General features: G+C 37.6%; 1 protein-coding gene across 4 annotated transcripts in view; it reads left to right on the top strand.

Moving 5' to 3' along the window:
- The first annotated feature begins 9,489 nt into the window (after positions 1 to 9,489).
- TRA2A (transformer 2 alpha homolog) overlaps positions 9,490 to 24,131 on the top strand; it is a 28,428-nt gene continuing 13,786 nt past the window's right edge. The window contains exons 1-4 of one of the 4 annotated variants that reach the window (XM_023732331.1): positions 9,494 to 9,704; positions 20,832 to 21,143; positions 21,426 to 21,559; positions 23,236 to 23,401. In XM_023732331.1, the coding sequence (XP_023588099.1) occupies positions 23,369 to 23,401 (33 nt within the window). In that variant the 5' untranslated portion in view covers positions 9,494 to 9,704; positions 20,832 to 21,143; positions 21,426 to 21,559; positions 23,236 to 23,368. Of the gene's footprint in view, positions 9,705 to 20,831; positions 21,144 to 21,425; positions 21,560 to 23,235; positions 23,402 to 24,131 lie in introns of all 4 variants that reach the window. The other 3 variants (XM_023732330.1, XM_023732329.1, XM_023732328.1) reach the window with 3 other exon arrangements.

Raw genomic sequence — 24,131 nt, 5'->3', positions numbered from 1 at the left:
TGTAAGCATTCACCTGAAGTACAATACAAATAAATAAATAAAAATTTTAAAAAAAAAATATGTGCTGTAATTCCTAACCTCTATGCCTGTGGTGGAGTCCTGGTGGCATAGTGGTTAATCTTGGCTGCTAACCAAAAGCTCAGCAGTTCGAATCCACCAGCCGCACCTTGGAAATCCATGGGGCAGTTCTACTCTGTCCTGTAGGGTCACTATGAGTCAGAATGGACTCCATGGCAAAGTGTTTTTTTGGTTTTTGGTTTTTTTTTAATGCCTGTGGCTATAATCTCGTTTGGGAATGGGTTGTCTTTGTTACTTTAATGAGGCAGGATTAGTGTAGGGTGTATCTTGAGTCAATCTCTTTTGAGATATAGAAGAGATTAAATAGGCAAGCTATGAAGCAGAGATGGGGAAGAGAGATGCCAAGTCACATGAAGATTGTTCAGGACCAGAAGCTCTGAAAAGACAAGGACATTCCTCTAAAGCTGACAGTGAGAGAAAGTCTTCCCCTAGAGCCGGCACTCTGAATTCGGACTTCTAGCCTCCCAAACTGTGAGAAAATAAATTTCTGTTTGTGCAAAAACAAATTTCTGCTTGTTAAAGTCATCCACCAGTGGTATTTTATTATAGCAGCACCAGATAACTAAGACAATTTAGAATTTTGCATAGTGCTGTAACAATTATCTAAAATGTGGAAGCACTTTTGAAACTGGATAATGGGCAGAGGCTGGAAAAGTTTTATTTTTTTTTTGTTGTTGTGCTATAAGTCAAAATTTACGAATCAAGTTAGTCTCTCATACAAAAGTTTATACACACATTGTTATGTGACCCTAGTTGCTCTCCGTATACTGTCACAGCACACTCCTCCTTTCCACCCTGGATTTCCTGTGTCCATTCAACCATCTCCTGACCTTCTCTGCCTTCTCATCTCGCCTCTGGATACAAGCTACTCATTTATTCTCATGTATCTACTTGAGCTAAGAAGCACACTCTTCACAAGTATCATTTTATGTACCATAGTCCAGTTTAATCTTTGTCTGAAGAGTTGGCCTCGGGAATGGTTTTAGTTTTGGGCTGGGGGCCATGTCTTCCAGGGTCCTTCCAGTCAAAATCAAACCATTAAGTCTGGTCTTTTTACTAGAATTTGAGTTCTGTGCCCTACTTTTCTCCTGCTCCATCAGGGACTCTCTGTTGTATTTCCTGTTAGGGCAGTCATTGGTGGTAGCCAGGCATCATCTAGTTCTTCTGGTCTCAGGCTGATGACATCTCTGGTTTATGTGGCCCTTTCTGTCTCTTGGGCTAATACTTTCCTTGTGTCTTTGGTGTTCTTCATTCAGCTGAAAGAGTTTTAAGGGGCCCAATAGTAAAAGCCTAGATTGCCTTGAAGAGAGTTGGTAGAACTACGGATGTCAAAGGCAATTCTGGTGAGGGCTCAGAAAGAAGTGAGGAGAGCTATAGAGAAAGTCTCTATCGTCTTAGAGAATACATACAGTGCCAAGAACAGAATGTTACTAGAATGTGGATGTTAGATGTGCCTATGTCAAGGCTTCAAAAGAAAATGATAAACATGTGATTGGACAAAGGAGGAATGGCAATGCTTTTTATGCAATGGCAAAAAACTTGTTTGATTTATGTTCAAATGTTTCACAGGAGGTAGAAGTTGTGAGTGATGAACTTGGATATCTGGCTGAGGAGATTTCTAAGCAAGATCTTAAAGGGGCCATATGGTTTCTCCTTGCTGCTTAAAGTAAAACGGGAGAGGAAAGAGATGGACTTAAAAATGAACTGTGCAAAATGAAAACAGAACTTAAAGATATGGAAAATTCTGTTGTACAAACTAAGGACACGTATCCTACAATGTTCATCAGGGAAGTGGGCCCACAATCTTTTCTTAAAGAGACTAAGCCTGTGACTGATGGTCTAAGCAACTATCACAGCAGAAAACCCATCAGCTTAGACTGAAGGGGTCAGAGAAACAACAAAAGGAAAGAACACTGTCTGCCTCTTGGAATTCTACAGCCAGGAAACAGGCCAAAGGAGCTACATCTGTTGTCCTCCAAAAAAATAAAAGTACCATCCTTGGAGCAGCTTGGAGATCAACAAAACTGTTGGAAGGAGCATAGGAAGCAGGGCCTGCTCGGTTTCAAAGAGTGGGGCCATGGTCTCCTGGATCTCAAAGAGTGGGGCCACAGCCTCCTAGGTTTCAAAGAGTCAGATCTTCACCAACTAGGTTCCAGAGTGTGGGGCTGCTGTTAAGGTGTGCCAGCGGGATGAGGCCACCATCCAAAGTTGAGCGGGTAGGGCTGCCATGCCCAAGGGGCAGAAGAACGGGGCCTGCCAAGGCTGAGTTGGTGGAGTCACCCTCAGATGGACTGGGAGAATGGGGCCACCTAAAGCCGAGGGAGCAGAGTTGCCATCTCAGAGGGCCTGGAAGGCAGAGCTGAAGTCCAGGGCTGAGGGGCCTTTACCCAGAATCCAAAGAAATGGTCAAAACCCAGAGTCTGGTGGGCGAGGCCATTGCCTAGATGGTCCCAAAGAACAGAGGATTACTTTCAAGTCTTGAGAGCTAATGTAAATTGTCTTGCTGGGTTTTGGACATGCTAATTGCCCATTATCCCTTCTTTCCCTCCAATTTCTCCTGTTTGTAATGGAAATGTTTACCTTATGCCCGTTCTACTACTGTACTTTAGAAACAGATAACTTGTAGTCTAGATGTCACAGGTTCACAGATAAAGAGGAATTTTGCCCAAGGATGGAATATGCCTAAAGTCTACCTATATTTGATTCAGATACTTCAGAAGATGAGATTTTGTATTTGGAATTGATTTAAGACTTTTGTGATGATGTGATGGGGTGAATGTGTTTTGCATGTGGCAAGGAAGTGAATTTTTGGATTGAATTATGTCCCCCAAAAATATGTGTTGTAATTCCTAACCTCTATATCTGTGGTTATAATCCCATTTGGAATGGGTTTTCTTTGGTATGTTAATGAGGCAGGCTTAGTATTGGGTGTATCTTGAGCCAATCTCTTTTGAGATATAAAAGAGATTAAACAAGCAAGCTAAGAAGAAGAGATGGGAGAAGAGAGACGCCAAGCCATATGAATATTGTCCAGAAGCAGAAATTCAGAAGAGACCAGGACCTTTCTCCAGAGCTGACATAGAGAGAAAGCCTTCCCCAAGAGCTGGCACCCTGACTTCAGACTTCTAGCCTAAACTGTAAGAAAATAAATTTCTGTTTGTTAAAGCCGTCTACTCATATTTCCGTTATAGCAGCACTAGATAACTAAGACAACAGTTTAAAACTTATACCTTATATCTGCATTATCAGTTTGTATAATCAATTACATATTATTTAATATAATATCACACAGCATCATAATTTTTATACAGCACCCTTCTCTTAATTGTTGATAACACCGGGCTCATTTTTTTACCACTGCAATAAATTGGAAAGGGAAAAAATACCATCATCATCATAATTTCATTATTGCTTCATTGGAGCAATTTTGTCTGGCATTATTTTGGAACCATTTAAAGATATTAAGGATCAACATAATGGTTTTATGTTACAAGTAGATTGTTTCATTGCCACTTTCTCTTTGGCTCCTCTTTCCTATTTTGTTGTTTATAGCATTTTTTGATTGATATATATGTCACCTAACAGAAAATTCACCATTTGAAAGTGTACAATTCAGTGGTTTTTTAGTATATTCACTATGTTGTACAACTGTCACTAATTTCAGAACATTTCCATCACCCTCCCTGCCCAAAAAACCCCATACCTCTTAGCAGTTAGTGCCAATTTCCCCCTTTCCCCATCTCCTAGAAATCACTAATCTACTTTTCTGTCTCTATGGATTTGTCTGTTCTGGATATTTCATACAAATGGAATGATACAGTATGTGGCCTTTTGTGTCTAACTTCTTTCACTTAGCATATTTTCAAAGTTCATCCATGTTGTAGCATGTAACTGTATTTCAATCCTTTTTATGGCTGAATAATATTCTATTATATAGATACACCCCATTTTATTTGTCTGTATATCAGTTGATGACATTAGTTTTTTTCCTATCTTTTGGCTCTTATGAACAATGCTGCTATGAACATTTGTGTACAAGTTTTTGCAAGAACATATGTTTTCAAATCTATAGGATATAAATGATATGATACAACAATCAGATACACCTAGAAAGACGGACATACTACAGGTCAGCTGATCAGATCTCTCTAACAAGTTGATGTCACTTAGAAAGAAAGAGGAAGGAAGGAAAGGACAAGCTGAGAGCATTCTAGATTAAAAGAGATTTAAGAGGCAAATGCAATCATGGGGCTTGATTAAATTCAGGTTTCAACAAACCAAATTAAAAAACATTTGGTGGACAATAGTGAAAATATGAATATGGGTTGGGTCTTAAATAGTGTTGGAGAATTATTGTTAATTTTTAGGTGTGATAATGATGTTGTAGAAAATAATATTGTGGTTATATAGCAAAAGTCATTTTTTAAGAGATGCATGCTGAGATAGTTAGGCATGCTATAGCATGGTATTTCAATTTCATTTAAAATACTTCAGCAATATACTAGTTTCTCTTTTTGTGTATATGTTTAAGGAAAAACTCAAACTTTGTATGTTAATTTTTTTAAGCTATCACTGCAAGATAATGACTTTCTTAGGCAGGCTTGCTGCACTGATTATCATGTCGAATCATTAATGTAAACTGTTTGTATTTGCTTTTCTTTAGTTTTATGAAAGAGTTTGTAAGGTGCCAATACTTCAGTTCTTGGTTACAAAGTATGTTTTGAGTGGTTGGATGTTAATCCTGGGTCTGCTCACTTGAACTCTGTATCTGCAATGACAGAAAATACTAGACAAACCCAAATCGAAGGTTATTTTAAAAAATAGCTGGCCAGTATTCTTCAAAATTTTCAAGTTCATGAAAGACAAAAGATTGCAGATCTGTCTAGATTAAAGGGAGACATGACAATTAAATGCAATGTGTAACCCTGGACTGAATCCTAGCCCAGAAATGGGATATTAGTGGGACAGTTAATGAAATTTGAATAAGGTCTGCAGATTAGTTAATACTATGTCAATTTTCTGGTTTTGATTATTATATTGTACTTATATAAGATATTAACACTTGAGGAAATTGGGTGAAGAAAATTCTACGTAATATTTTTGCAATTTTTTTATAAGCCTGGAATGATTTCAAAATGAAGAGAAAAAATAGCACTTGTCCATTCAAATAATTATTGTCCTCCAAAGTACTATGTCTGACAGATTAGATATTTATTATAACATTGTGTCAAACAGTTTTTCATTTCTTTTGGAGGTGACTTCAGTATCAATTTAATACGACACAAGAAAAGCAGTCTTTTGCTGCAATATTATTTTTAAAAACTCCATTGTGGAAAATTTCAGACAAATAAATTCGAGAAAATAATGTAATGAACCTTCATGAAACTCAATGTCCAATTTTAACAATTAACATCCCCCTGTATTTGTTTATTTATCTATCCATTCATTCCTTTTTTTTTCTGGAGTATTTTAAAGCAAATCTCAGATTATCATGTCATTTCATTGTTACCATAAATGAAATTTTTTCTTTAAACATATCCACCACTCCATTATCACACCTAATAAAATTAACAATTCCTGAATATCATTCAGGATATATGATATAAGGGATATCACTCCATATTAAAATTTTACCAATTGTCTCAAAACAATTGCTTTGTTTGAATCATGATCTAAATGAGGTACATAGCTATGTCTCTTAAAACTTTTTCTGTCTATAATAGTTCACCTACTCTCCCCTCCCCCTGTTTGTGAATTTATTTAATCTGCTATGAAAATTAGGTTATTTGTTTTGTGGAAGCTTATTACTTCCTCTTGGTGTTTTGTTTCAACTTATTCATCTATTCCCTGTATTTCCTGTAAACTGTGATTAGATCTAAGCCTTGATTAGATTTTAGTTTAATTTGGAGGGATCAAGCAAACTTCATAGGAAATGCTATGTATTTTCCATTGCATCACATCATGAGATTATATCATGTCTGGAGTCCCACTTTTAATGATGCTAAAATTGATTGGGAGGTTCAAAGGGTATCATCCTCATTATAAAAAAGTTCGACATCTTTTTGAAAAGTCATGTGTTTAGCTCAATCAATAGCACAGTCAAACACAGAAATCTTGCCCAGGGGTAGCAATCTTCATAATAATATTGAATTAACTTTCCTAACATAGTACTGCATTGAAGGTTCTTGTGAACCATTTTATCACAAGGTACTGTGGGAAAAAAAGTTAAAGAGGAAACTAATTTTAAAATTGCATTGTACAAGTCAAGCTCAAAATCACATCAGAAATTATTACCATGATTGGGAGTCAAGTGGGCAGATTTTGGAAGGTCTTGGCTACAAATCTGTAAGGAAATATGTAAGTTAAAAAGACTAGTAGGAAGCTAAGCATTATTAAAAAAATAAAATTGACACAGTTGTCTGGGAAGAGGGACTGGAGGTAGGGAGGGATGAGGCAAGGAATTGTGACTTTTCATTACAGGGTCTTCTATGTATGTACTAGTCCTAGGATAGTGCACAGGTTAACAAGCTTAGCTGTTAACTGAAAGATTGGAGGGACAAGCCCACCCAGAGATGCCTCAAAGAAAGGCCTGGAACCACAGCCTCCACCAGCCTGAGCCCAGAAGAACTAGATGATGCCCAGCTACCACCACTGACCGCTCTGACAGGGGTCACAATAGATGGTCCCAGACAGAGGGGGAGAAAAATGTAGAACAAAATTCAAATTCACAAAAAAAGACCAGACTTAGTGGTCTGGAGGAACCCCTGAGACTATAGCCCCTGGACACACCGCTAACTCAGAACTGAAGCCACTCCTGAAGTCCACCTTTAGCCAAAGATTAGACAGGCCTATGAAACAAACCATAACACACGTAAGGAATTGCCTCTTAGTTCAGTGAAGTATGCAAGACCACATGGGCAACACCTGCCCAAAAGCAAAGACAAGACAGCAGGAAGAGATAGGAAAACTGGATGAATGAACACTGAGAACCCAGGGTGGAAAGGGGAAGGGGGAGAGTGCTGACACATTGCCAGGATTGCAACTAATATCATAAAACAATTTGTGCATAAAATTTTTGAATGAAAAACTAATTTACACTGTAAACTTTCACCTAAAACACAATAAAATTTTAAAATAATAATAATTTTTTAAAAAGGAAAAACCTGGCTACTGGCTATCCACTTCTGGAAAACGGCCATTGAAAAACCTAATGGAACACGGTTCTACTCTGACACACTTAGGGTAGCCAAAAGTCGCAGTAGACTCCATGGCAACTGGTTTGGTTTTGGATGCATGAAATGTTACCGCGTGGAAGCCCCAGGTTCTTGCTTGGCATGACTCGTATTGGCCAATAAACAAGAGACCTAGGTGGGAGAACAGGAAAGGCACCTTAATTTCTTTCGTTGTAGAAGGAAAAGAGTTGGAGCTGCTGCTGCCAAGACTGCTCCCCAGGGGTGGGCAGGCAAGCTACTTTTAAAGGGGTTTACAAGTAGGGAGTTCATACAAGTTACAACAGCAACATGTTCTTAATCATAATATGCAGGTGCAGTAGGTTTTACATATAACCTCCAAGCAAAAGCAGGATTCAACTGCAAAGTTGGGGGGAGGGAGAAGACCAGCAAAGGAAACAGGATTTTTCAATACAACATCATGGGGGAGGAAGCCACGCAAAGAAAACATGATTTTTAATACAGCACTGTGGGGGCTGTCTCACTCCTTCCGTTTCTTTTTGGACATTGGTCATTCAAGACCAGTGTCCATTTTAAACTATAGCCAGGCTTGGAATTACTTGGCATATTTTGGGGGAGGGGCAAATATTGGACCTAGGCCTTTCACTGTGGCTACTGACTTCTTGTTTATAACTATTTACTAAATATTAAAAGAAAGAGAGTGGCTTTTATGCCGTGTTTATGTGAATGTCTCTGCCATGGATTGAATTGTGTCCCCAAAAAATATCTGTCAACTTGGCTAAATCGTGATTCCCGGTATTGTATGATTGTGTACCATTTTGTAATCTGACGTAATTTCCTCATGTGTTGTAAACTCTATCGCTATGATATGAGATGGAGTAGTGGCGGTTATATTGATGAGGTCTACAAGATTAGGTAGTGTCTTAAGCCAATCTCTTTTGAGATATAAAAGAAAGAAGCGAGCAGAGAGACATGGGGACCTTATACCACCAAGAAAGCAGTGCTGGGAGCAGAGTGTGTCCTTTGGACTTGAGGTTCCTGCACTGAGATGCTCCCAGAACAAGAGAAGACTGATGACACGGAACTTCCTCTGGAGCCAACAGAGAGAAAAGGCCTTTCCCTGGAGCTGATGCCCTGAATTTGGACTTGTAGCCTAATAGACTGTGAGAGGATAAACTTCTCTTTGTTAAAGCCATCCACTTGTATTTCTGTTACAGCAGCACTTGATGACTAAGACAGTCTCCCAAAAAGATTCTCTTTCTTTTTTTTTTCAGATTGTCTTAGCTATTGACTTTATACCTCAGGGCCCAGCTGATGTGTCTTTATGAGTCTTTGTGAGTCCAGCTACAGCTGGGTCACAGCATTACTTCCTTAGCATGTTGTTGTTAGGTGCCACCGAGTTGGTTCCGACTCCTAGCGACCCTACCTATAACAAAACGACATGTTTATCAGTCCTGTGCTATCCTCATAATAGTAGGTACGTTTGAGCCCACTGTTGAAGCCACTGTCAATCTGCCTCCTTGAGGGTCTTCATCTTTTTGGCTTTCTACCAAGCATGATGTCCTTCTCCAGGAATTGGTCCCTCCTGATAAGATGACCTTGGAAACCCTGGTGGCGTAGTAGTTAAGACTACAGCTGCTAACCAAAAGGTCGGCAGTTCGAATCCACCAGGTGCTCCTGTCCTATAGAGTCACTACAAGTTGGAATCAACTCAACTGCAGCGGGTTTTGTTTTGTTTTGATAACATGACCAAAGTAAGCAAAATGAAGTCTCGCCATCCTTGCTTCTAAACAGCATTCTGGCTGTACTTCTTCCAAGGCAGATTTGTTCCTTCTTTTGGCAGTTAACATTACAAAAGGCAAATGTTGGTGAAAAACAAAGATTACTGAAAACATCCAAATATAAAATCCTATTAATTATACATAAGCTCCCAGTTTTTTCTGTTCCCTTACATCAGAATCCACTTGCAAAATGTTTAAAGGGGCCAAGGTCAGTAACAGCTCATCTGGTGACTAAAAAAATATTGAAAGAGGCTGACGCGTTACAAACGCCTTAGAGGTTTTGGAGGTCAGCGTTGGGCATGCGGTGTCATCGGGCCAGTCTCAGAACACACAGCTATTGTCGCGCGCTAAGCCAGAACCCACACAAAGCCTCACGGGAGGCGGGGCCTCATGACGTCACAGAGACGGCCGCCCCTTCCGTCGCGCACTAGGAAGGCCAAAAGGGTCCGGCGGCGCGGCGCCATTTTGCAAGAGCCTGCGACCGAGTGGGAGTGGAGTGGAGCGGCAGTTGTTGCCGACTCTTTCCTCCTCCCAACGGTCCAGTCAGCGGGTTGATTAGGCCTTCGGCCATCAAGCCGAGACTTGTCTCATATTTAGTTCTGGAGAACGCCTGGCCGACATGAGTGATGTAGAGGAGAACAACTTCGAGGGCAGAGTGAGTACAAAGCCGCGGGAGCCGTCTTCGGCGGCGGCCCGATGCTCAGGGTTTCACGGGCACGAGCGCGGTCGGGCGGGGTTGTGGGGAGTCCTGCGGGAAACAACCTCGAGAGCTATCGCGGTTGCTTGCTTACATCCCAAGATGGCTTCTGAGTTTCACTCCTTCCCCAGATACTGCGGCTAACGCCTCCCCCTTTATTGGAGACAGATTGATACCTGGACTCCTGAGTCCTGTTTCCCACCGTCTTTGCTTCCTCCTTTTCCCTCACCACTTAGGCGTCCTTATCGCCGTTCCCAGGTGTGGGTCCCTGTCGCGGTGGGGCGGGAGGAGGCGGCAGGGAGTTTCCCTTAGGCCGAATAGTGGTTGGTGCTTCCTTCGGTGGCATTTTTGGCGACCCCGAGCATCGTAGAGGGTCTCGGGGTCGAAAGTGCGCGGGGCTGTTGTCCGGGCGGGTAGAAGCTGGCGTGGGACTAGCTGGGGCCTGTGTCTCCTTGGCTCTTTATTGCAGTGAGCGGCCGCGTCTCTGTTGGAACCGGCGGCGTTGCGTCTATAAAGGCGAAAGCCTTGAGGTTGAAGGTGGGACGAGCCTAATGAAGTGGTTAGTCAACGACCGCACCGACCCTTAAGCGTTCTTAAGACGAGAGCTGTGAGGGGAAAACTACGCAAGGAGCCCTTTTCCTTTAATGCCGCGTTTACTTTTCTTTCACTTCAAAATGAATATGGAAATGCTATAACGCCTTATTTTCCCAATTCCTTGATTTTGGGTTTTTTCTCTTTATATCTCAAGATTCTTTTCTTTCTGTGACCTTTTGTCTAAAAACTGACCACTCGTTTACAGGTTTATACGGTTAAAAAAAAAAAAAACCAGGGAGATCTTCTTTCTTATTTTAATCTTACATAACTGAATGAATTTCATGGGTCAGTTTTTTAAAAATAGCTCGTTAATTTATACTCTTATCTAACTCAAAATGTTACCTGAAAATTACAGACCCTCTCCATTTCTCTTCTCACTCCATCCCCCAGCAAATAGGGCTCAGAAGGTTTTCATTATTTTGGGTCGGATGAATATAAACATGACAAAGAATACAACGTTATTTCTAGTTTAAATGTACTAGAACATTTATCAATGCTTGAGTTATATTTTCGAAATTATCTTCGTAATCCTTGGTAGAAGGGAGTTAGTGCGGAACACTGACAAGAAAACAACATCCCCAGGCAACACGTTCCGGCTGTTGTGTTGGTATTTATTCTAGTCACTACGGGAAACACATAAAAGACAGCTGTAGGGAATGAGTTTTGTCTGGTTTAGAAACTCATATTTAAACACCTGTAGCAGACAATCAAATCAGAAGGTCGATTTAGGCTTTTGTTCTGTTTGAGGAAAGAGAGCTAAAGCAATAGGTTAGAAACAAAAAACAAAGACTCTTAATTCCTTTACGGTTGGATTTTTTTTTTTTTTTTTTAAGTAAAATTTGGGGCAGGGATATATATGAGTGGTTGAACCTGCTTATTTTTAAGGATGATGTATTGATTGTACCAACAAAACTTCTTTAAATCATGCAGTGAAAATATTTGGTTGTAAGCTTCTGATTGTTTTGAAAATGTTACATACATAGTAGTGGGAAGAAATTTTGCTGTTCGTCTTTCGTTCAATTAACTTTAATCTTAAAAACATTTTTTTTGTTGTTGTTGATGTTGTTTTGATTTAATTTGTGGGGAAGTGAAGAGAGCCACTGTTTGGTATCTTTTTTCTTTAACTTGTTGTCAAGCTGAGTAAGTTGCAGGTATTTTTGACCTTACCCACCTAAGAAAGTAATGTAAGATTCCCACCCAGTTTTAAGCTAAAATGTATGTAGGCATTAACAGCTTACTTTAATTTAAAAAAGAGGTATTTTTTTTTCCTCTTTTGGCCATTTATGGTCATAGAAAATATTTTTTCACAAGTAGTAGTACCCAAGTGTGTTTTAGTGTAAGTGAACTCAGTAGATTGAATAATTTAGGGCTCACTTGTTAAAAATTTTTTTTTTTTTCAAGGTTGAGGTAATTGTTTTTATTTATAGCTAGTTAAAGAATTGGAAGACCACCAGAAGCTTTTCTGCGGGTGTACTTTTTTAAAATTTTAATTGTTAAAGCAATTTAATATTCACTATCACTTCTGGTTTTTAAACCACAGTGACCACAGTGAGCTTTTATCTGCTAACCAAATCAGTAATTGAAAAAATTTTTGTATGATATGATGGCTGTCGTTATCTTTGTATCTTTTTTATTGTTATGCTTTAAGTGAAAGTTTACAATTCAAGTTAGTCTCTCATACAGAAGTTTATACATACATTGTTTTGTGACCCTAGTTGCTCTCCCTGTACTGTGACAGCACACTCTTCCTTTCCACCCCAAATTTCCCATGTCCATTCAACCAGTCCTGACCCTCTCTGCTTTCTCATGTCGCCTCTGGACATGAGCTGCCCGTTTAGTCTCGTGTATCTACTTGAGCTAAGAAGCACACTTTTCATGAGTATCATTTTATGTCCCATAGTCCAGTCTAATCTTTGTCTGAAGAATTGGCCTCGGGAATGGTTTCAGCTCTGGGCCAACAGAAAGTCCAGGGGCCATGTCTTCCGGGGTCCCTGCAGTCTCAGTTAAACCATTAAGTCTGGTCTTTTTACTAGAATTTGAGTTCTGCACCCCACTCTTCTCCTGCTCCATCTGGGACTCTCTGTTGTGTTCCCTGTCAAAGGGGGTCATTGGTGGTAGTCGGGCACCATCTAGTTTAGTTCTTCAGGCTGACTTCAGGCCGATGAAGTCTCTGGTTTATGTGGCCCTTTCTGTCTCTTGGGCTAATACTTCCTTGTGTCTTTTGTGTTCTTCATTCTCTTTTACTCCAGGTGGGTTGGGACCAATTACTACATCTTAGATGGCCACTCACTAGCTTTTAAGAACCCAGACTCCACTGAAAAAAGTTGGATGCAGAACATTTTCTTGAAAAACTTCGTTATGCCAGTTGACCTAGATGTCCCTTGAATGTGTCTGCTTTAAATGTAACGATTTAGGGTCAAAAAAGAATCTTCAAATGATGTGTGTTGAGGTGTTTAAGTAGTTGCTATACTTCAAACTTTGACTAAATCAAATTAGGGAAAGCATTGACAGGTTGGAATTCAAAGTTATCAGGAGCATTTGTGGAGATTGTTTTAAATCTAGTTTTTGGATTAAATACATGTTTTCCTTTGTGTAAGAATTTTGTTAGTGAGAAGAATGCTTCTAATCCTTGAAAGTGAGATTTCATGTGCTTTATTTACAGAATAAATATTAACTCGATTTTACTAAAAAGATACTTAGATGGTAACTTTCTAGAGGCCATGAAACATATTAAAGACACAGGACTAATACTAATAGTTTTATAGCATTTTAGAATCTACTCCCCCAAAAATCTTTGAGGTATTTTCTAATTTATTGCTCACAATTTTGCAAGGGCTGGAGTACTATTGCTGTTTTAGAGATTAAACACTGAGGCCCAGAAGACCATGCAGTCAAGAATCTGAGATACACAGGTCCCAGTCCACTTCTCAGTTCATAAATATACAATACTGTGTATGTGTTGGTTTTTTGTTTTGTTGTTTTTGAAGAGCACACCGTACTTCAGTGCCTTGCAGTCATTAATGGAGTTTGCTAAAAGCAGTTGCTGAAGCTTAATTTTCCGTTATAGGTTAATGACTCTTCCATTTTAAAGAACTGGAATGAAGGAACTTAAGGAAAGAAGATGTAATTGGCTAATTCTGTTATAATTGATCCTAACTGGTAAACCAACCAAAATTCCCTTCTGCCTGAGGTGAAGCTCATTGAACATCTGTTGCTTTTTTTAGTAAGGGCTAGGTGTTCTTAAGGGCAAGAGAACTTGCAGTCTCATTTGAGATGACTGACAACTGAAATCTGGGTAAAAGTAAGTATCTAATCAAATGCTAAACTGTGTGGTAGAATTAACAAAGAATTCAGAAAATGGAGCTGAGCAGTTTTGTGAAATAGGGGAAAGGAAAGCTTTACCTATGATGTGAAGCTTATACTGGATCTTATCAATAGGGAAGTGGATATTAATTTTACCAGTGTGACAATGAGGAGTTAGTGCTGGAATAGTGAGAGATAGAGTTGACTAAATATAGTCAGATAATGGAGGGCTTTGAATCCTAGATTTAGGTATTTGAACTTTTAGTATAATGTGCAGTAGGGAGCCATCTATGGATTCTTCATTATGGGAGTGACATAATGAAAAACTAGAGACTGGTACATGAAGAGCAGCAGGGAGCACTTGAAATATTTAAGGAAGGAAACTATGAAAAATATGGTCTACACAGGGCAGCACTGGCATATAAAGAATGAAACATTTTTCAAAGGATCCTGGAGAATGGTGTTAACCATATCATATGTATCGTTAACAGAAACATTTAAGTGGAAATGTCCATCGGAACTCTGGGCCTGAAACCAACACTTGAGCTGTGGTTTTGCATGTCATCTTCATAAAAGTAATGAGTTTGCTTTATACAGCTTCAACTAAAATTAGGCTTTTGATCTCAAAACATTTTCGTGCCCTTTACAGAAGTTAGGGAAAATGGAAATTAAGCTTTTATCATTTTACCTATTCTCCTTTTACCCTTAAATTTTTTTAACTAAACTTAGAAAAATGTTAAGTCCATTTTTTTCCCCCTTAGTACAGCAGTCTGGTGTTTTGGATATAGGTTAATGATTTGTTTAAATCTATCTCAAATTATTTATATTATGCTTTGTAGTACAGTTGAAAAGGAAAGGTAACTGCCTAATTCTTACCTCCTTTTCAGGGCTGGTTCTGACTTCTTGAGTAGCTGGAATGTTTTTAGGATGTTCCCAAAGTTTTCCTTCTAAAAATATGAGATGATTGACTGGATGATAAAAGTGAAGGGCAAAACATAAATTCATCTGTATTAAAATACCAGTTTGAAATTAAATGTTGCCTGTTAAGATATTTTGTTAGATGGGGGATATAGGGGAAGTTTTTTTTCTTCTCTAGAAACCTGACTTTTTTAATGGTAAGGGGTGATGACTGCCCTATTCAAAACCTAGTTCACTGGCTCCTTTTAAAAAAAAAGCTTAAACTGGGCTTTTAAGTTTGTCGATGAGATTTTAGAATAATAAATGTGAGGGTACAGGTGAGGTTTGCCTTTTTTCTTTTTATGAAAAAGGATACAAATAAAATTGAGTTCCCATTTTTCAGGTAAGGAAGAATGTTACAGCACTTTGGCTTTTAAAAGGTGTAATTCAGCTTCTTCAGTGTATAATCTTACACATCTCATCCAATAAACGTGACAAAGGGGTAAAGATTCCTTTTATGCAGTAGGGGTACTATTAAACCTGACAGTCTTATTTGCCTTGGGTTTATTTTCCTAAATTTAAGTACTGTCATTTATTCAGTTGTAATGCTTTTTCTTTTCTTTTTTTCTCTACTTTTTAAGCAAAACTATAAACTTAAGGAAGCACATTAAAGCTCAAATTTTTCTGTTCGCGTTTCTTACACTGAGGGTGCAATATAATAAAGTGCAAGTATAAAAAGGAGTTATGCAAATGATTGCACCCACAGTTCATAACTAACTTTATAGATGTGTCAGAGATTCTTTTTAAGCTTTTGTATCATTCCTAAAATGAGAATAAAAAGTCTTGTGATCTGAAAGAATATCAAAGGATTTAAGTACGTAGGGATGCAAGTCATTTAAAAAAAAAAGACAAAATGTCTCTGGCCTTAATTTTTTAAATGAACTGAAGTTATTTACCTGTGGTTTAATGTGTAGTGTAACAAGTGTGAAATGGCCATAAATAATGAGCATAATATTTTCCTAGAATTTGCTTGACAGTGTGAAAACTATCTCTTTAATGGTATCAATGAGTGCTCAGGTATCAAATAACTAACCTTGGGACCTTTGCAAAATGAATCAATACTGATTATTAGTTGTTCATATATCCTAACATACTTAGCTGGGCAGAAGTGAAGGTAAGAGAATGTAACAGTCGGATAGGGAAAAGAACTAGTAAACTGTAGAAAAGCTGAGAAGGGAACAATGAAAGGGAATGTGGTTCCCCATCCCTTTTTTAAGTTACTGCCATATATAATTTCATATAAACCTTTTTGCCAGGCCTAGCGCGGCTGAGATAGAAGAAGGGTTATTGTTTTCCCTTGAAACTAGGGCCCTGTAGTCTGACTTATTTTTTAAAAAGAAAAAAAAAAGTCCATGACAGCAGAAGATGAAGCTATTAAGTGAAGATTGCTTTAACAGGTTCTTAGTAGTTTAAATTACTATTTATTGACTTTTACTATAGTCCAGCCACTTTAGTCCTTATAAACTTGTTTTGTACACCTTTTGAAATTGCCACATTTATACTAGCATTTGGACATTACAAGTGATTATGATATAAAAGCTGGCAGGTGTATGAGCCATGTTTAAAATTTTTAGAAAAGTATAAATTTTACAGGTAATTTCACAGTTGTGACATGAGCTCAAATTTGATTATATATGTATAGGTGTCAGTTCCTAAGTCATCTCTTTATGATAAAAGTTCCTACAATTATTCCAAACGTTGGTGAATAGACAGACATACAGTATTAAAATGCTGTGAGTCTTTGCTGGTACAGAGACCACATTAACCTCATTCAGAATGCAGCATACAGGTATGACCTTCAAGAAGGGAAATTCATACTTAAAAATAATAACAGGGAAATTAACCATTTTTAAATGGCTAATATAAGCAGTCTTTTTTTTTTTTTTTTTTTTAAGGGATTGCTCTAATTGCTGTTATGGGTTAAGAGACGAGGTATTTCTGTTATAAGCCTAAGAAGTTTTTTTTTTTTTTTTTTTTTTAATGTACTTTAAGTGAAAGTTTACAGTTCAAGTTAGTCTCTCATATAAAAATTTATACATGAATTGTTATGTGGCCCTAATTGCTCTCCCTATACCTTGACAGCACATTCCTCCTTCCCACCCCTGATTTCCTGTGTCCATTCAACCAGCTCCTGACCCTCTCTGCCTTCTCATCTCGCCTCCGGACAGGAGCTTCCCATTTAGTCTCCTGTATCTACTTGAGCTAAGAAGCACACTTTTCACAAGTATCATTTTATGTCCCATAGTCTAATCTTTGAAGAGTTGGCCTGGGGAGTGGTTTTTGTGCTGGGTTGACAGAGAGGCCGGGGGCCATGTGCTCTTGGATTCCTTCAGTCTCAGACCATTAAGTCTGGTCTTTTTACTAGAATTTGAGCTCTGCACCCCACTTTTCTCCTGCTCCATCAGGGACTCTGTTGTGTTCCCTGTCAGGGCGTTCATTGGTGGTAGCCAGGCACCATCTAGTTCTTCTGGTCTCAGGCTGATGCAGTGTTCGGTTTATGTGGCCCTTTCTGTCTGTTAGGCTAATACTTTCCTTGTGTCTTTGGTGTTCTTCATTCTCCTTTACTCCAGGTGGGTTGGGACCAGTTGATGCATCTTAGGTGGCTGCTCGCTAGCTTTTAAGACCCCAGATGCCAGTCACCAAAGTAGGATGCAGAACATTTTAGCCTAAGAGTCTTTAAGAGACGTATCCTATCCAACAGGACTGCAGAGCTGCAATTTCTGCAGACTGAAAGAATTGAGTGAGCAAGAAGGTTTCTTAAAAGTCCTAAAGAATGAAGTTCTTAGTACAATAAATATCGTGAATTTTTTGGGTACTTCTGTGGAAATAGATTTCCAACTTTATAAAGTAGTGGAAAATGTATTTTGAGAAACTTTGTTTTAAAAACTTGTACTTCATGTAGAATTTGCCTTGGCTTAATACTGGAATGGATTACAGCGCAGCATTTATATTGATTTGTGGGTTTATTTTAATTTTAGTACTTTACTAAGTACTAAGCATATAGGGTCGCTATGAGTCGGAATTGACTCAACGACAGTGGGGTGTTTTAAGTATATAGTGTTAATTTTTTTTGCTTCCACCTATAATATGATGCTGACTGTATTAAAATATACCACCGTTATTGCTTGCTGCAGGAATTGTTCATGTTCTGCAACAGTGGGTACATGTTTATTTTGAAAAACAACTTTTAACAGAAAAGAAAGGTGGTAGTTAGACTGCTATGTTGAGTACACTGTAGTACTTTTGTATTCTCTTTGGCTATATCCTTCAGCCGCACTAACGGTACTTTGATAATGAAGAGTAGTTAAAAGAACAAACAAAAGCTGTTTAAGCAGGTTGTGCTGTGAGTATTTTCTGCCTGGCTTCTTGATGTAGGAAGTGAGGTAGCCCTATTTAAGGTTTCTATTAAAATCCATTGTATAATTTGTTTGAGTCATTATCTTTCCATTTGAACTAGGCAGCATGTTTTTAATTGTTGTCTCCAGGAGCATGTTACTGAGGAATTTGTGAGATTACTGGAGAGCTTTAAAAGCAGGTTAATTAAATGTAGTCTGGTGAAACATAGATAGGGCAGGTACACCCCTTCGTGGCTTTTTTTTCCCCATTTCAATTCAAGTTTCAAATTCTGACTAGTTTCATGAATTTCTTTGAAGAAAGTTGGAATTATCATTTCATAATGAATACAAATTCAAGGTAAAAAAAGGATTATTTAGCATTAGTCCATAAAGCGTTTTGGTAACCTGGTTTATAATGCACAGTTTAGTGAAGAAAAAAACAAAACAAAACATTTATTTGGTAATAGCCTTTGAGAAATAAGTTATTTAAAAATTGTAAATATTAATGCGACCCTTTTTCTGTGTGAAGACTTTTTTTTAATTGTCAGTTCTTATAAGGACATGCCTTTTGGGGGAGTATTATAGTAAAAATACTGCTTAATAATTAAAAGTCTGTTTGGTATGCTGTAGTTTATTCTTTAGGTTAAGTTTACTGGAAGTTACTGATTTACCTTTTTACCTAAGTCTCAAGTTGTTTTTGGAAGTTAAAATGATAGTGACTGCTTTTTAACTAGTAGTTGGAGTGGAATTGAGAGACAACTACTTTCTTAACTTGGATGATTTCCATGAAGAAAATTAGGCAGATTTAGATTTCCCTGACATTAAAAAGAGAGGGGCAGGTGGTCTTGGATGTGAGACAGCAAGGAATGTTAGATATTTGCGGCACCTTGGATAAGCAAGGCTTTGTTAAAAGTATGCTGGTGTCTTTTGAAAAGACATTCTGTCATAGTGTAATGCTTTGTCGATGAATAAAAAGGAAAATTGGATTTTTCTGGTAAGTTGCTACACGAGAATTGGGATTTACAATGTAAATTTTAAGATATTACTGCATTACCTTGTTTACATTCATTCCTGAGAAGCAGTAATTTTCATCAACTATTAAATTCATGTTCATGAGGAAAGACTTGAATATCAGAAATATACATATATTTTGACCATAAACATTTTTTTCATATACTAGAGAGAGATTATGCCAAATAAACATTGTAAGCGTAAATTTTTGGGTTTAGTGTGATTTTGATTTATATCCTAGTGAAATTAAAGGTCTATAGTGTCTCACAGAGCAAATCCTTCTGATATGCATGTATAAGAAGAAGTAGATATTATTCCTTCTACTGCTCTTGAACAGTAATATAAGAAAGTAAACTTTATGCCAGAAGATCTATTTTATAGAAGCAGTGAAAGCCAGAGGAAAGAGTCGGAAATATTCTTACCAGTTTAAGCCAGCCTCTGAGACTTGGATTACAAACAAATCAGCCATAGATTTTTTTTTAAACTACTGAATATGCTGCTTTGACAGTGTTTCAATGAATAAAAAACCTGAATTGCCATGCCTACTGCAGGCGTCTGTCCAGGAATTGAGAGAATATCTGAGATGTGGTCAAAGAGTTATTGTAGGTAGCTAAATGGAAAAGGTTGGTATTCAGCAGAAAAAAAGTTTTAAGATTTGTTTAAAATTACATGATAGTATTTCTTTGAAATTGGGATAGTTATTTACACTAATAATAAAAGCTTTAAATGGACAGAAACCAAACAGTGCATCTTATATATCATTCAAATCACTAAGAAGCTAAATTAAGTTTTGGTGTATACTTAGATTTAGGTAATATATACTTAATGAGTATTTATTTACAAATAAATACTCATTAACCTATGTACACTGGTATACTATGAGTGCAGATTTAGTTTTATAGTGAAGTACAATTATTTGCAAAACAAAAGGTAGTTTTGATCTTAAAGAAATTTGCATAAGATTTATTTTAAAAGCAAGCTTTTAATTGGTTTTAAATTATTTGATTTGCATTCAACTTTCTCAGAAACCAGTTTTCTAATATAAGACTGTAGTGATTGAAGGGAGCCTCAAGTATGCATAAATGCATAAAATATGCAAAAAAACTGAACAAAAGGTGGAATCAGAAATAAGACTATGGTATTAATTTTGTAACTTCTTATACATTATGATAGTTCATGGATAACATAGCATTTAAGATGGCATGATTGCAAAAATACATACATATATTAGGATTTTATAAGCCAGTCCTTTTCCCCTGATTTTTTTCATTATGCTTGTTTGCCTTCAGAACATCTTTCTGGTTAAGTCAGAGTGAGCACAGATATAGTGATCAAACAAAATCAGAAGAGGATGTTAGTCATTTTATTAGTCTTTTAGACTTCTTTGAACCTTAGCATGTGTCCTGTAATGTGAGTTTAGTTAGGGTGTACAAATATTTCAGCCTAGGATGCTTTGCTTTAACTATATCTTGATTTCTTAGCATGACTTAGTGAAAGCTTATTTTAAGATCACTAAGAATCTTCAGGTTATAAAATAGTAAAAACTTAACACTTAGATGGGAAATTACAGTTAATGTTAGAGTTATATTTGAATTAAGCATTTATATTAAAATTGTTCACATTTTAGGACCTAGGATGAAACATGAAAGGGGAGGAGGGTGAAGAGTATGGTAAAAAACATTTAGAGAAATTCAATAAATTTTCTATAATTGTTAGAATCTAGACTTTTGAACAATTTTTAAAATTATAAAATTGTTTTTTTAATAAACTAGTTATTTGCACTTTGCCTGCTGGCTTTTCCATTTGGTAGATAACATTCTGAACTCCAGCAGAGTTTTATAATCCCCACGTGCTTAAATATACTAAATGTTCTTTTTCCATTAAGGTTAATGTTCGTGAAGAAATTGAAGAGTTTTTTCCAAGAATGTGGAAGATAAATCAAGATAAAAGAAGGCTAATGAAAAGTATTAAAGATCAGAAAATTAAAATTGAATGGGGGAAAAAATTGAACAGAAGATTGGTCAGATAGAAGCACTTGAATATTTTTTTAAGGCTATTTTGAATTGTTTGAATTGGGGAAGAATACACGAAGTATGAAAAATGAAAAACTCAATGAAGAATGAAGAGAAGTAGAAAGCAAGAGTGAAGTAGAATTAAAAGAATCTGGAAGAATGAATGGGTCCTAGGTTAAGTAAATGTATGGTTTATGTTCCAGTGTCTGTATGATCAAGTTGTAGATGAATTTTGCATGATTACTTAGTTAATAGAGAATTGGTGATCTGGTTCAAGTAGGGAATTATTGAGGACAGTTAGCAGTATTAACAATGGGTTATTAATGAGCTGAAATTTTTTCTGGAGGGTGTTGCCTAACCGTTTGTTTTTCAGGAGCAATCAATATAAAATAATTACGGTACTTTAAATGTTAGGTGTTAGGCATCTACGTGACCAGTGCCATTTGTAATACTGTCTTCTTTGTTAGGAGTCTCGCTCTCAGTCAAAATCTCCAACGGGAACTCCTGCTCGTGTAAAATCGGAGAGCAGGTCAGGATCTCGTAGTCCATCAAGGGTTTCCAAACACTCTGAATCCCATTCTCGATCTAGATCAAAATCCAGGTAAGTGTATTCAAAATAATACTTAAGATGCTTTCCTTAGGTTTTTCAGGGCAAAGGAGGTATTACCAAATTCTCCGTTTTTACTGCATTTTGTGTAGAATTTTCCCCAAAGACTCGAAATCATGAAGTAGTTTTCCTCAAACTGTGGAGTTTGAAAATGATTATCTTCTAGACTTAGATAAGCCAGAATCATCTCTTGGCCTGAGTAATCTATTGAATACAAATTATATGTCGATTGTCTTAAATGTGCTTGGCATTTGGCATTTGAGAGTTAGTGTTTGGGTTTAATCCCAACAAGATTTGCCCAACAAATTGATAATTATTTCCATTGGAGACTTGTGTGTAATTTAGTGTAGAGAAGGTTCATGTGTATTTGTTGTACTGAGAATCAGACTGGTTTGGGAAGCTTTTTCAAGATTCACATTCCAGCTACATCCATTACCTGCAGATTTTGACTCAGTAGACCCAGGCTGGGGCTCGGTTCAGGTATAATTTAGAGGGGGAAAAAGAATCACCAGGTGATTCAGAGGTCGCCCCACTAAACTCTCTGGTAAACCACTGCAAAATTCAGCATATCAGATGTCCCAGGTCTACTGGGGTGGAAAAAAAAAAGGTTTAAAATAATTGGGACAGACAATGTGATAAGTCACTGTAATTTTTTTTACTAGTTTCCTTGCCAAGGGAGCATGAAACAGAAGAAAGAAAGGGTAGGGATCCTGAAGAGTTTTAAGTTGGTGTCTCACTTTTCATGACTATTTAAAAGTAATAGTTGTTATTTAAAATGACAGGCTTTCTATTTATTAATGTTTTTTCTTTATTTTTAAAATTGGGTCTGTAAATTAATGCTAAGGAAAATGGGAAGTATCCTATTTGATATTCTTGAACAAACACAAATTTTCTTCGTACATACCCCGCCCCTCAAATGATTAATTTTCTTTTAGAGAGTGGTCTACTCATTTTATTGGTTTTCCCACTCAGAAGCCTTTAATAACTTGCCTCCCTTCAGTAACACTCAGCCTGATAAATCAAGGTTTTACACAATTGGTCCTTTCCTAATCTTCACTCTCACTGCTTACTGTAAAGTGTTTTAATTCTTAGCAGATAGAGATGCTGTTTTGCTGTTCTCTAAACAGGTCTCCATGTCTTCTTGTCCAGGAACCTTTGTTCTTGATACTCCTAGAAACTTCCCCTTGTCTACCTAGCAGGTTCCAACTATTAAGTCTCCCAGCTTTATTGTTAGCCTTCTTTGTTGTATGTCTTCCCTCATTAGTTTTCGTTCCCTTTGCCCCATGTTGTCGCGCTCTCTAAACCCTCCTAGCCCTTAGTATTTATAATATTTCTTGCATGCCTTAAAGTTTTTTTGTGTTACCGTCATTCCCACTGGTTTGGCTAAGTTATTTAAGGAAGAGTCATAGAATGGGAAATAAAAATTTGTTGAATTAATGAAATTTATAGACAGGACCATCTGAGAACAATGGAATAATCAGATAGATGAACTAGGGAGGCAGCAACGGACAGATAGATGTGTGAGATGAGGTGGTAGTAATCAACAGAACAAGAGGAAAAATACCTTTTCCTTAGAAGGGAGAAAAAAGCTGAGAATAGGCGGAGATTTATGGTATACATCCTTGTAGCCATTTTATTTTAGTATGTTTACCTATATTTTTCTCTCAAAGGTCGAGATCAAGGAGGCATTCTCATAGACGTTACACTCGATCCAGATCCCACTCTCATTCTCACAGGAGACGATCTCGAAGTAGATCATATACACCAGAATACCGACGTCGAAGGAGCCGAAGTCATTCTCCAATGTCTAACCGGAGGAGACATACAGGCAGCAGAGTATGTGATTTTTAAAAGTTAACGGAATTTTTTTTTTCCTTGTGTGTTTAGTCATGGTATAATACCTTGCTTCTATGAGAGTTAGGACATTGTTTAGAAGTGGTACTTCAGAAACATCCTTAATCTGCTTTAGCTATCAAAATAAAAGGGAAATCTTTTCATTTTTATTTCTTGTCTATTGTTGTAAAGTTTACTATTCAAGGTAGTCTCTCATACAAAAATTAATACATACCTTGTTATGTGACTCTCATTGCTTTCCCTATACTGTGACAGCACATTCTTCCTTTCCACCGCGGATTTTCCGTGTCCGTTCAATCAGCTCCTGACCCTCTCTGCCTTCTCATCTCACCTCCAGACAGGAGCTGCTTATTTAGTCTCATGTATCTACCAGAGCTAAGAAGCACACTCTTCATGACTATCATTTTATGTCCCATAGTCCAGTCTAATCTTTTGTCTGAAGAGTTGGCCTTGGGAATGGTTCTAGTGCTGGCTTGACAGAGAGTCTGGGGGCCATGTTTTCTGGGGTTTCTCCAGTCTCAGACCATTAAGTCTGGTCTTTTTACTAGAATTTGGGTTCTGCAGCCCACTTTTCTCCTGCTCCATATGGGACTCTCTGTTGTGTTCCCTGTCAGGGCGTTCATTGGTGGTAGCCAGGCACCATCTAGTTCTTCTGGTCTCAGGCTGATGCAGTCTCTGGTTTATGTGGCCCTTTCTGTCTCTTGGGCTAATA

Source organism: Trichechus manatus, unplaced genomic scaffold (assembly GCF_000243295.1).
Source record: "Trichechus manatus latirostris isolate Lorelei unplaced genomic scaffold, TriManLat1.0 scaffold00050, whole genome shotgun sequence".
In the NCBI taxonomy this organism is placed as follows: domain Eukaryota; kingdom Metazoa; phylum Chordata; class Mammalia; order Sirenia; family Trichechidae; genus Trichechus; species Trichechus manatus.
Note: the sequence above shows the minus strand (reverse complement) of the source record. Positions and strands in the feature narration are given on the sequence as shown.